General features: G+C 37.7%; 1 protein-coding gene across 1 annotated transcript in view; it reads left to right on the top strand.

The window, feature by feature from the left end:
- The window catches only part of LOC139727218 (V-type proton ATPase 116 kDa subunit a 1-like), a 48,300-nt gene that overhangs the window by 17,087 nt on the left and 16,653 nt on the right, over positions 1-14,560 (top strand). The window contains exons 4-7 of the mRNA XM_071638175.1: positions 7,013-7,110; positions 9,060-9,188; positions 9,693-9,739; positions 10,100-10,226. Coding sequence (XP_071494276.1) covers positions 7,013-7,110; positions 9,060-9,188; positions 9,693-9,739; positions 10,100-10,226 — 401 coding nt within the window. The remainder of the gene's footprint in view (positions 1-7,012; positions 7,111-9,059; positions 9,189-9,692; positions 9,740-10,099; positions 10,227-14,560) is intronic.

Raw genomic sequence — 14,560 nt, 5'->3', positions numbered from 1 at the left:
GTAAGAAAATAATACTTATGGAAATATGCGGGGGAGGCGTATGAGGTGATGCACCTTCCCACAAAATGGAGATTTTTTTTTTTCAGGTTACGAGTTTTATGGTGCGCTCTGTTGATGAAATACTAGATTTTTGTTTCTATTAAAAAGTGTAAGTAGAATAAAGACTAGTATATTCAAGGCAATGAGCTAGTAGATGATGGGGGGGGGGGGGTCACTTTCGACTGGAGGGAGTTTTGCATTTCGATGATCGTCATTAAACGGCCTAATGCACCCTTGATGTTATATGGAGAAAATTATCCATTCTCGAAGAGTAGATAATAATAGTCTCATTATCCCCATCCCCCATCGAAAAGAGGGAGCTTTTACACTTGAATAGAAATGAAATAATTATATCATTTACACACATTTGATGGAATATTTGGGAATTGTTAATCAAAAGGGGAATTTAATATATATCATATTGGGGGAAGTGAGCGGTTGAAGAGTTAGGGCAAATTACCCTTCAATATGAGGGAACTAACTTTTGCATTTTGTAAGTGAAAGATCTAGTGCACACTTTTTGATGACAGATTCGGAAATTTGTTAATCTCAAAAGTGTACAAAGTCTATAAAAAGGGGCCGAGCGAGGGACGTTTAGCATTTTTATGATTGCAACTGAATGACAAAGTGCAAATACTTCAGGTTGAATATTTGGAAAATAATGATTGTACAGTCCACCACCTTCCCCAAGGAGGAGGGGGGGGGGGGGGATGCATCCAACCCAACCTATACACGTTTTGTGCACATTTAAGGGAAAGATTCCACTGGACCTTCTGAGTTGTTGAATCTCGAACATTATGTTGAATTTCTTTGTCTCTTGAAACAGGCTAAAAACAGCAAATTTTGATGAACAAACGGCGGCCATTTTGGGCAACATTTGGTTTTCGGGAAGAACTCACGTGGTTTTATTTGTACTTATGTGCTTCATGATCTCTAAATAAGTATTTCGTTGGGTTCCTTATGTCTTAAAATATATATTTATACATTTAAGTGCGTATCGCAATTACGTAGTTGCAGGGTTATGAGAAAAACAGGAAATGGCAGCCATTTTGGACACCACTTTGGATTTCTGGAAGTGCTCAAGTGCTTTATTTGTGTTTTAAAATCTCTGAATAAGTATTATATTTGGTTCCTTGAGACTCAAAACGTATATTTCGACATTCCAAGTGTGTACAGTTGACATCTACTTGCAAAATTATGAAAAAAAAAATCAGGAAATGGCGGCCATTTTGGACGCCATCTTGGATTACGGTACTTGTGAGCTTCAACAACTCTTAATACGTACTTTATTGAGTTCTTCATCCTTCAGAACATATATGTAGACACTTAAATTTTGTATTTAGGCTACCTGGCTGAAAAGTTATAAGAATTTCAGAAAATGGCAGCCAGTTAAAACGCCATCTTTCCGGTACTTGCGTGCATCAAAATCTCTTGATATGTGTTTCAATGAGTTCTTCATGCTTCAAAACATATATTTAGACATTTAAATTTCGTATTTGGGTTACCTGACTGAAAAGCTATAAGAATTTCAGAAAATGGCGGCCATTTTGGACGCCATCTTGGATTTCGGTACTTGCGTGCATCAACATCTCTTGATATGTATTTTATTGAGTTCTTCATGCTTTAAAACATATATTTAGACATTTAAATTTTGTATTTGGGTTCTCTGGTTGAAAAGTTATAAGAATTTCTGGAAATGGCGGCCATTTTGGACGCCATCTTGGATTGCGGAAAACGCTCAAGGAGGATTTATGAGGACTTTTAGTATGTTATTCTAGACATTTTTCTGGACTTATCCTGAAAAAATCAGCTTGTTACCAAAAATGTCCAGGTTAAAACTAATACTCTTGGACTATACATCCTCTTTCATATTGTAAGAAGATATTAAATATACCCCTATAAGTGCATTTTGCTCACCATGTTTATGGTTTAGCTCTAGATAATGTTTTTCTGTGATAGTCGGCTTTGGTAGTCACTATCACTAAGGTGCACCTTGTAAACCCAGTTGACTGATGTAGGTTGATAGCCAATCGTATGGATAAGTTACAAGTGTAGGTGACATATCTTTATCTGAACATGATGTTCCCATCTTAAAAATCAATACAACTCCAAGGCCTTGGTCTTTGATGTCCCTCTGAGAATCAATCATGATATAAAGCATGGGACATTTTAATGCACTATTAAAATTTCTAATTCATGCTAGCTGTATTAGAATGAAGGGGTTGTTTGATGGGAAAGTAGGTTTCCTTGAAAGATTCTTGATATTTAATGATCCCAGAAATATTCTGCACTCCTTGTCAAAATGATGACCATGTAAACAAATGAGACTTCTCCCTTAGATGCTTTGTTTCCCCCATTGAAATAGAAAATGCAGAGTGTCATTCTTAGTGTTGACATCATGGGCCGTTTTATAGGGATCGTATAGTTTTGGTTGAGACTCAACTTCAGGTTTTTATCATTTTTTGGTGAGATATTGAGAAACCTCTTATGAAATATGAAAGAGCATGTAATTCCATGAGGATTTCAACATTTGATGAAAATTGATTTCGAAATGGCTGAGATATCCAAAACAGAGTGATTGTAATAAAGTGTGGGACCCACATTTTATTGCAATTGTTTTGTTTCACTTTGTTTTTGGATATTTCAGCTATTCCAAACCCGATTTTTATCAAATAAACTTTGAATTCCTCTTAAAATGGCATGCTCTGGTCAATTTCATAAGTGTTTTCTTGGTATCTCGCAAAAAAAGTTAAAGCCCAATTTTCATCTCCACCAATACTCTACCATCCCTTTAAGCTTTGAAACAACCTGTCATTAGCTTTTAAATTAAAGTATGCAACTTAAGTGTCACAAAACCATGTAAATTATGTACATGAAGCTCTAAAATGTACACTGCCAGTCTATGTGTAAAACCACTACCTAGTAGAGCATACATTGTATGTGTACGTACAGTGTGTGTGGGAACGGGAGCTTTGTCTCATTTAACATAATATGCAGGTACCTACCGGTAGTCTTTTTCAAAGACCTTCATGCTGTTTTCACCACCAATAATAAGACATAACCTCATGATTAGCTCATCAAATGTGTACATTTCAGAAAATTTTATTTCTTTTTTCTCAGTTGATTATATGCCTGTTCCCAATACTTCCCTTGTTTTCAAAGCGATAGTGCATTAATCATATTGCCCAATATGATAGGTGATGGTTCATATCAAACTAACTTGCGAAGATCAGGTGACTAGAATTTGAAAGGCCCATCTTGGGGGTACATGCCTCCATTTCATTGCTCTACCCTGAAAACATTAAGAAGGTTTTTTCTATTCACTAATTGTAGGATACTCAAGATTTAATGAACACTTTGGTGCTGTCAGGTGGATGCACTGGTAAGCATGAGTCATTTTAATGTAGGATTCCATGAAAAATCATATTACAGATCACTACTTATTAATGAATTTTAAACAGACTTTCTTGTTGGTACAAATGACCTTTTTCCACTCGTGATGCACAAAGTGGAACTCCGAACTACGTAGCTCATTGTGCGTGACGTAAAGTTGAAGCTATTAAAAGGATGTCACTCAGTGCTGTACTGGGGTATTGAATGTGGGCATTTGCCATTATATGTGAACTGATCTGTGAGTGTGGGCATTACAGTTGAACCTCTCTTATCCGGCCTCCCTTTATCCGGATCTCTCTATTATACGGACGCAATCTCGCCGTGATTTTTTAAAAAATAATTACGGGAGGAAAGGGGGATTCCCAACTCCTTGAGATCTCCTACACAAACACAATGAATTACATATACTTGATACATTTCTTAATACCGGTAATTATTTAGGTAAATCATCCCAAGAATTTATAAAAGAAAATGATTTCATTCGTGCAAACACGAACTTCTATTTTAGGGTCTGTTACTGAGTGTAACAATGAAAAGGTTGCAGTACTGTACACACATTACTACATGTGGTACTACAATGGGCTACATCAGTACATGTGTATGTACATGTATACATGTTTAAAGCATTGAGTCTCCCGTATCCGGCCAAATCCCTTATCCGGATGAGCCCCGGTCCCGACTTGTCCGGATACGAGAGGTTCAACTGTATTTGGGTAATTCCATGAAGTTGGGGCAGTGTCCATGTAGCATCGTGATATTTGAAAAATACATTTCAGCATAACTCAATATTAATGATGCTATGCATTTATTGTTTGTAGGCTTTACATTTGCATTGAGGCCGCACATTTTCCTGGAAATTTTGTGCCATTCAGACTCAATTTTGATGAAGTTATTAAACAATATGTAACGGTGTCCTGTAGCATCGGGACGTGTCCATGTAGCATCGTGATATTTTAAAATTTGGTCCTAAGAGACAAATTATGGCAATTAGCTGGACCAAAATTTGATGCAATATGCATATTTACTAGATTAGTCAGATAGCTAAATATTTCAAATTTCCTGTACACCATTTTAATTTTAAAAGAAAATTACAAAATGTATCACTATGCTACGCGGTGTCCTTTTTTGTTACATTTGGTGGACACCGTGTAGCATAGTGACACATTGTGTAATTTTCTTGTAAAAGTAAAACTGTGGAAAGGAAAGTTAAGATATTTAGCTATCTGACTAATCTAGTAATTATGCATATTATATCAAATTTTGGTCAAGCTAATTGCATTAATTTGTCTTTTAGGACCAGATTTTAACTATCACGATGCTACATGGACACGTCACGATGCTACAGGACACCGTTACATTTTTTAAAGATAACTTCATCAAAATTGAGTCTGAATGGCACAAAATTTCCAGGAAAATGTATGGTCTCAATACAAATGTAAAGCCTATAAACAATATATGTATAGCATAATTAGTATTGAGTTATGCTAAAATGTAACACTTTGTGCCCCAACTTCATGGAATTTCCCATTTGTGAACCAGGAGAAATAAACTGGCACATCTTTCCTCATGAATGATTCACTCAGACACATAACCAATGATCAGTGGAATTGCAACATTCACCTGTCAATTCTTCATCAATAACAAATACACATGGATTTCAGCCTCTGTGGATAGTCTGCTGCTGCTGCTGCTGCTGCTGCTGTTGTTGTTGTTGTTGTTGTAGTAGTAGTAGTAGTAGTTGTTGTTGTTGTTGTTGTTGTTGTTGTTGTTTTTAGTTACATACTGCTGGCAGTGAATTCAATCAAATTTAAAAAAAAGAAAAGATTAGTAGTGGGTAATCCAAAGGCCCTCTTCCTGATACTTGCCTCTCACTGGTGGCTTGCCTCCCTCTCATGTGAGGGCCATCACAGCACTTCTCATGCAATTAGTATACCTCGGGAGGGCTGTTGGCAGAGACTAGCTGGTACCCTGACCTGGCTCCAGTTACCTGTCATAAAAGTCTCCAGCAGCGCGTTGAATATCACTTTGCATACAGTCAGAAAACCCTTTATAAATGACAACTGGTGTACAGCTAGTGTCATAGATATACCTCTATTGTAGTGTACAATGAATGCTATTTAAAAAAAAATGGCTGTGAAGGCAATAAAGCTGTGTTCAAATGGTAAAAGTCCAAGTGTTTTTCATCCAGACAAAAGATTCTGGACCCCAGCTATGACCATTAAAGGGATCGTATAGCTTTAGTTGAGACCTAACCTAGGTTTCTAACATTTTTTGGTGAGATAATGAGAACCTCTTATGAAATATGAAAGAGCAAGGATTTCCAAGAGGGATTCAACATTTATTTCATGAAAATTGGTTTTAAAATGGCTGAGATATCCAAAACAAAGCAATCCTAATATAAGGTGGATCCCACCTTTTAAAGGTATCCCTGTGTTTTACTTTGTTTTTGGATGTCTCTGCCATTCCAAAACCGATCTTCATCTAATAAATTTTATATCCCTCTTAGAATGGTATGCTCTCTGTTATTTCATGAGTGGTTTCTTGATATCTCGCAAAAAGTTAAAAGCCCAATCCTCATCTCTACATTGTACCAATACTATACCATCCCTTTAACACTCAGCTCTTCAAGTCAGTTTATGTTCAGTGACTTGTAGGTAGATGTGAAACCTTTCTCAGTGATTTAAAACACACTTTTGATAGAGACTACATTGTTTGTAACACATTATCTATTTAACAAACAAGCAATTAGGCATATCTAATAACAAAAATGTTTGTCAAACTAATTAACTGTTTACTTAGTTCAAGGAAGTGCTAAAAGAGTAGTTACTAAATGATAATGCCACGAGATACTTTGATTATATACCAGTCTGGTGTCATGTGACAGCTATGTCACAAGATCACTGAATTGTGTGTTGTTACTTCCCGTCACAGTCACATGATCCAGACAGTTATTCTGTGTGAGAGAAGCACACCCTGTGACAAACTGATCAATGTCTTCTCAGCCAGGATTACATGTACCCTTTTATATTGGTTTCCAATACGACAAGACGTGATGATCACTAGCTTGCATGGAATTGTTCTTCTTCAAATTAGCTTTTGTCATGGGGAGAATAGTTCCATCAATCAGTTAAGATGTGTAAAGATAGTGCACATTAATTTGATGCTGTAAGAATAAACATGATATTTTCGCAGAGGCAAGACAAAATTTCATAGATTTTTGAGTAGACACACATTGATTGGTCTAGGCCATTATCTTGCATAGCTTTTAGAATTCCTTTGAAATGTGTGTGCTGTATAGGTAGTTCATAGTATCTTTATGGATCATGATTTTGATATAGATCACATACTTTGATCATGTAACAAAAGATGTTGTAATAAGTATGTTGTATGAGATGCACAACATTGTGTGAAGTGACTGCAATGCGCCCGTTGAGGACGAGTCCAAGTATATTCAGGCAAGTGTGTGTATGGGACAAGCATGTTGTAGCAAAATCAAACTGTCCTCAACAGGTTATCAGCGTGCACACACATCTTATAGGACAACACTATTACATCATTATTCCTTCATTGGTGTCCTCAGGTTTCTTTGAGAAAGAAGTGACTACCAGTGGTATCTCCATCCTGAACACAGGGGAAAACCCTAATGCACCTGCTCCGAGAGAAATGATTGACCTTGAGGTAAGTAGGAGGGTATTCTTTGCTCTCCTAGTAAACAGATTTGTAATAATTCAATGTTACTCTTCTTAGAAGTCATCCATAAAGATTGCATGTTTTCTCACATTACATGTAAAACACAAGGGGATGTATCATTGATGTGTAGCACAGTTGTAAAAGTATAGAGAGAGTTGAGTACTTGACATGTGTAAAATGATCACCAACATTCTACTTGCGATTTTTTTTTGTCATTACTAAAGCACATGTACACGTAAGTCCCTTTCAGAGAAATAAAGAAAACTATCTTTTAAAGGGAAAGAAGAAAGAATAACACCACAGGATCAAACCCTTGATATTGTGTTTTACAAGTCAAAATCTTTCAGAGGTACAAGTATGACATGCTGTGTGATTACTTAACATGGCTGAGTCTGTCAAATGTGAATCCATCTATAAATTGTGGTTTACTTTCCAGAGGGAATGCTAGATTTTTTTCTCAGTCACCTTAATACCTGATGCCAGGGCCATCTGATACTCTGCATTTGGACTTTGTTACCATACCTCACCCAGTTTTCTTCAGGGGCACAGTGCACCCTATATTTCTCTTTGAATGAATGAATGTGATACCCATCCTTTCTATGGGCACTGCAATGAAAGAAATGTCAACCGAGTCAGACATTGAATAATGACTGTGATCTCGTGCATGTAGCCAACATCTTTGAAATAACTTTGAAATAACTGTGAATGGCGTGTCTTCTTAGAAATGGGTATGAGTAACAATCAAAGACCCTCCAGGAGAAACACAACAGGAGGACTATGCATATTTTTATTTATTTATTTATACAAAAGCCACTACCATAAACTTTTGGTTTCATTAGATAAATTTACCAAATATTAGTTTCTCTGTATATTACCCTTTCCTCTGAAAAGAAGTGCACAAAAGCTTTCATGATGATAAGACTTTATTTATATGAATTAGTCTGATTCTCAAGAATAAAAAGAATTGACTATACAAACTTCTTGCAGTTATACTAGTTTCAGTTTAGGGAGTCAGAAGGATGTAAATCAGCACAAGTTAGTGCTTTTAGGATTTTGCTTTTTTTTTTTTGCTCTCAAATGCTAGTCTGCTGTATGTTGCACATGTATGCCAAAGTGAAATGTAGCATGATGTGGATTGTTATTGTGCCTTTCCAGACAGCTTATCTTCCCTTTGCAGTAATGCATTCTTGAAACTCGTGATAGCGTCTTTCTGTCTGTCCACTAGTGTCCAGTGGTTAATACTATTCTTAGCGAGAGCCAATGTCAAATCATACCTTTCTGGCAGAAAGGCATAGTGCTGGAGGATTTCCTGGTTATTATCCTCATCGTTAGACTCATTTTTCGATGCCCTTGAGGTGTTTAACTCTGTATGTGCCACGTTCGACCACCCGACTTAATCGATGGCATGCCAAGTTTGCATATTCTGCTCAAATGCGCAAACCCGCCCAAACCGATCGATAAATTGCCCAACACTACAATACAATGAAAGCATTTCTCGCGGTTCCATTTCTGTCACACATAGCTTGCATTTTATGTGATGCTTGAATATCAAGCCGTGTTCCCTACTGGATTTGCGAATAAATTCTAACTTTCTGTCACTGTTTTGTGTGCAAAAGTGATGCCTCAGGTACATCAATTTAGCTGCTGGTCATTTGAAAGAAAAATAATCATATAATTTGTCATTTAATTTACATCCAATCAAAGCTTGACATTTTTTCTACAACTTTTCTCATTGCATGTCAAAGGTATCAAAGTTTTAAAAAGTTACATAGATTTGAAAAACAGAATATTTTCTCAATGCATGACTATGTTGCTGTCTCAGAATAATGCACATGGCACAAAGGAGGTTTCCATCATGGCACATAAAGAGTTAATAGTAGAAACTTGCTTGATGTACTCATTCCCACTCCCTCTTCCCCCATCCACCCATTCTCCAGGCATGTTTCGAGAAGCTTGAGAACGAACTGAAGGAGGTGAACACCAACCAGGAGGCCCTGATGAGAAACTTCCTGGAGCTGACGGAGCTCAAACACATCCTGAAAAACACTCAGACCTTCTTCCAAGAGGTAAAGGGTCATAGGTCAAATTCAAACCCTGTAAAAGAAATATTAAACATTACACATTTGATGAGACAGTAAATATGTTATGTACCATTAAAATTGTACACCTGCAGTACATATGAAAACTACTTCTACTGGTTAGAATAAGCTTTGGGGTGAAGGTCCCATATTTTGAATGGACAATTGACCATTCATTTACTTGCCCAACCGTAAGTTTGAGTTGCCCCTAGCAAGCAGGCAAGCTGTGCTAATGGCAACATGACCTACTGGGGTCTATGAAGCAAGATACCAGGAAGTCCAGTAAAAGCCGGTAATGATGGATTTGGTCATAAGTATCACTTTCAGTATCAAATCACAGCATCAGTGCATAAGGGCCTAAGTGTGTTATACAACCTTCTTGTTCCTGACTCAGAGAGCCATGTTTGCTTTGTTGCTGTTTTCTGTTGTGATTTGTTGATCTCTATTGAAATGCATTGTGTCACAAACTGTAATCTGTGTTTCACCTTGTAGGGAAACAGACCTGAGGAAGGATTTGGCTTCTCTGATATGCAGCTTGGGTAAGTTGGCTAGACAACATACATGTACACGTACCAAGAGAATTATTTTGTGTAAGACAAGTTGAAAAAAGGATATATAAGTCAAGTAGAGCTGCCAAGTCTCCCTTGATTCAGCAGGGGGCTCACCAAAAATGTTAATATCTCCTTATGTCCTGACAAAAGAATCTCAAAATCTCCCTGATTCAGAGCCCATGCCCATGCCCATTGAGGGGCATGGAGATACCTGCAAATTTATGCAGACTGTATAGTGCACACCTCTTAATGCGTAGAATCTGTTTCGCCCTATCAGTGATTTTCGTCAAATTTTTGCATACATGTACACGTGTAATTTCTGAAATTATACATCTGTATTTTGATTAGGTTTGTCACTGGTGTGATTCGACGTGAGCGAATCCCGGCCTTTGAGCAGATGCTGTGGCGGGTTTGCCGTGGCAACGTGTTTCTTCGTCAGGCTGAGATCCAGGAGTCTCTCAAAGATCCAAGCACTGTGAGTCAGGAATCCCATTTTCTTTGCTCATTTTTCCACTAATAAATTATCATTTCTGGTCAGTTTTCTTCTGTTTGCGTTTGTTACATGATGAAAAAGCTGCATCACTTCGGTGATCCCTCGCATTTATCCCAAAGTTGAATTATCCTTCAGGTTTTTGATATGCCAGCTTCAAGTGTGTACTTGTGTGTCACACATAAACATACTGCTATAGCTTCTGACCATTGGAGCATTGAGAATTAAGGGTTTCTGGGACGAACACTGAACTAAGGCTTTCTACATAGCTCGGTCCGTAGAGCACCGGGCCAGCATCCGGAGGTCGCGGGTTCTGATCCCGATGGAATCCCATTTTCTTTGTTCATTTTTCCACTAAAAGATTTTTTTTAGTTAACAAATCGATGACTGTTTGATTATCTCTTTATTGTCACATTCGTTGTGATTTTGATGTCAAATACTCCAATTTTTTACAATTATCTTGCACGTACCAAACAGTTATTGTTTGCCTCTCAAACTTCCCAAGTTTATTGAAAAGAGGTCTATGACTAGTTTGTGCTAATCACCTCTCACCCCTTATCCCTTTGTGTACTTTGAGTGCTGATTGGCACAGAAAACCCCCATAGCATTGTACACACTGGTCATAGTCCCTGGCACAGAAATGGGTAATAAAATAAATGTATGGTAGAGTGTAGTTCTGAGGGGCGTTTGATTCTGATTGAACTTTTTTTCTCAGGTGTATTTGTGGTACTTGCTTATTTAAAAGTTTAGTCAGGAGTTACCTACTGATTCTTACTGTCTGTGGACCACAGACTTTCAATTACCGTAAAGTTCCGTGTATAAGACGCACCCGTGTATAAGACGCACCCCTACTTTCGGACCTAAAATTTAAAAAAAAAACACACACACACGAAAATGTCCACGCAAATATTGCGTGTGTCATACATATTATCTCAGCTCAAAATTTCCCTAGAATACAGCATGTATTTGCTCTATTTTTCGTTTCCTTTTATATTTTCTTTTAACGGTATTCATCGGACATCGGCAAAATATGGAAGTCGCAAAATGCGAGACTTGTCTCGGTACTCACTTGCTATTGTTTTGCCTTTCAACCGTGGTACATGTGTCATGCATATCGTACTCATGAGTGTACAGTACGATCTTTGCTGTCATGATAGCAGAGGGTCTCGCATATTGACGCATGTCAGACTGGAAGGTTCATTACGGAAAATAAGAAAAACATCAACAAGTGTAGCAGAGGGATCATACGGCAAGACGTGCGGTGCGTACGGTAGTACACTCATGCACTACCAGTAACGTGTGTCTCTTGTACCATGCTTGTATGCACAGTGCTAACCTTTTGCAAAAGGCAGCTCGCTATAATTTCAGCACACGCACACAGAGAGCAATGGACTTGCACACACAGCGCGCAACGGGCAAGCGCGCTTTGATCCGATCGCTGTGTGCACGCGAGTCCATTGCAAAAGCCTCTCTGTAGCTGCTGCCTATGCCAAAGGCTTGCTAGCTAGCTAGCTACAGTGTAGCTATGCTATCCTAGCTGGCCTCGTGAAATGAAGAGCAAACGAACGACATGGATATGCATGCATGCTTCACACATCGTTCATATTTGCGGTGACATAGTGTCGATCCTATGGCCATATTGATACTAGTACATTGATAAGTTTTACGGTATCGGTAATTTAGTAATGATACCTGTACATCGCGTATTCCAGCTACTAGGTTGGCTGTTGGTAGCTTGGTAGACTGACATCGGTAGCATACAGCAGTGCTGTTACAGCTGTTGTCTATGGCCAGATTGATACATCGTTACTGCACAAGGCCGATGTAAGTTTATCTCGTACTTGCAGCTTTTGTGTGTGTCCAGATTGAAAGATCGCTAATTTATCCGTAAGTTTTAGTGATTGCTTACCTTCCAAACGTCGATGGGCATACATGGCCCCAAGTTGGCTTATTAAATTGGGTGTACATGACGGATTTTTTTCCGTGATTCGACTGTACCCGTGTATACGACGCACCCCCGATTTTCAACGTTTTCCGACGAAAAAATAGTGCGTCTTATACACGGAACTTTACGGTATTATTGCATAATGCCATCCCCTCCCCCCCCCCACACCCAAAAAAGAAAAAGAAAAAAAAAGAAAAAGAAGAAGAAGCAAATCACAGACTCTAACGATGTTTGAAAACTTGGAGATATAAGAGTACATAGTTTTATATACTGGTGATGTATCAAAGGGACAGACTTGTTCAACCGTCATGTGCCTACCCACTTCAATTGTAGCCTCTTAGATGATTTCTTAGTACAGGTATAAGTTTGGTTAACCCCTAACAACCTTACATTATTACTCAAGTTATGCCACCCACTCAGGCAGTAGTAGTGTCATGATCCCTCATGAATGCCAAGGGGATACAATGATTAAGGGAGTACCCCTGGCCCTTGGTACATAATCCTGTTATACTGACAGTTTTCAATAATCTCAGTCAGTCTGTGTTGATTGGTGAATGTGCAAATGAAGCACCGGGGGATTTCAGTGACAGACTAGCATTATAACCAGAGCATTTTGATTTTAAAATATAAGAGTATGAAATAGGAATGCATTTAAATGTTACATTCTTGGAAACTGTGCATGTTAGGAATCATATTCTGTACAAATAAGATGTAGTTGACTTTGATTCTGATTCCAGTGTGATCCACCTGTGTGGTCTTGTAAAATTCCACACGAGGTATAAAGGTTACATTCTGTAGACTGATGTCATAGTTTGCACACAGCCATATCAGCAGCCAATGAGATTTTCATTGACAGTGGAAAACTAATGCAGTCGCCCAGATTGTGTACTCTATGATAATCACCTAATTAATGAATAATCTGTGGATAGAGTACATTGTCCAATCACGTTATCTTATTGTGTATCCACGGGTTGTGCATTCTCTATTGTGCAAAGAGATAATGGGTGATTGCCATTTTCTGCCATGTTTATAGGCTCTTGAATGTGTAGACAAGGTGCCGAAAGTCATATATGGGCACAAGTATGTTGTCACAATTCTTTTGAATCATTTGTTGCAGCCTCCACTGTTATTTAATGTTGAACCAACTTCTGTAGGAATGTGTACTTTAAAGGGATAGTACAGTTTTGGTGGAGATGAGAATTGGGTTTTTAACTTTTTGCGAGATACCAAGAAAACACTTATGATATAGTACAGAACATACCATTTTAAGAGGAATTCAAAGTTTATTTGACGAAGATCGGGTTTGGAATGACTGAAACATCAAAAAACAAAGTAAAACAAAGCGATCGTAATAAAGTGTGGGTCCCACACTTTATTAGAATCCCTCTTTTTTGATATCTCAGCCATTTCAAAACCAATTTTCATCAAATAAACGTTGAATTCCTCATAGAATTACATGCTCTTTCACATTTTATAAGAGGTTTCTCATTATCTCACCAAAAATGGTTAGAAACCTGAAATTAGGTCTCAACCATAACTGTACAATCCCTTTAATGGTGGGAAAATTTAGAGGTAAAGCCTTAGTTGGTTGAAGTTGGGATTGAAGCAATGTTCTAGCGCATGAAGTGGTAAAATTTGTCACTGGTCACTTGCCAGTACAGAATTGTTCATGTTTTTGGTCCCTGAACTTTTAGAATACCCTTTTTTATCTGTCATATTGCTTGTCAACTCCCCCATAACATTAAGCACATACTGTGTACTATGAATTGATGTGTTAATGTGAGTATTTTGCCTATTACAGGAGTTCAAGAATTAGCAAATCACAAAATATGCTTTTTGCCTTCAGATTATGTTTTTAATGTGCATTAGGTATGATTTTTTTTTTTTTTTAAATCTACAGAGGTTGGAAACCCTGCATTGCGGTACTGAGTGTAGTTGTACTCATTGAAGACCCAAGTGAATAAATTCAGTGCATCCCACCAGTCCATGACCACGTTAGTTTTCTTCAGAGGAAATAGTTTCACCTGAATTCTTCATTTGACTATTAAAAGCTTTGTTGTGTTTGCTTAAGAAAAGGACAAAATCAAAAATAGATATTGTTTGTAAATATTCACATGAAATGATAGGTACCATTTTCACATTCCTCTTTCATTTAGGTTGTATGTACAATTGTTCCAGAGGAGAGTTGAATGTTTAAAGTGAATTCTTCGTGTGAGGTCAGTTTTGTCAGTTGGAAGGGTTACCATAGCAAAACAACAACAACAACAACAAATTAAAGACACTTTTGTTTGCAGGTATGCATAAGGGTATTTTCATCATGAATATTGGCATTTTATGGGTTTGAATTGATATTTTATGTCATTTTTGTTCGTTA

This window comes from Diadema antillarum, unplaced genomic scaffold (assembly GCF_040938485.1).
Source record: "Diadema antillarum isolate AM-2024a unplaced genomic scaffold, OU_Dant_1.0 seq00000122_RagTag, whole genome shotgun sequence".
In the NCBI taxonomy this organism is placed as follows: domain Eukaryota; kingdom Metazoa; phylum Echinodermata; class Echinoidea; order Diadematoida; family Diadematidae; genus Diadema; species Diadema antillarum.
The sequence above is the reverse complement of the archived record's forward strand: the minus strand, read 5'-3'. Positions and strand labels throughout refer to the sequence as shown.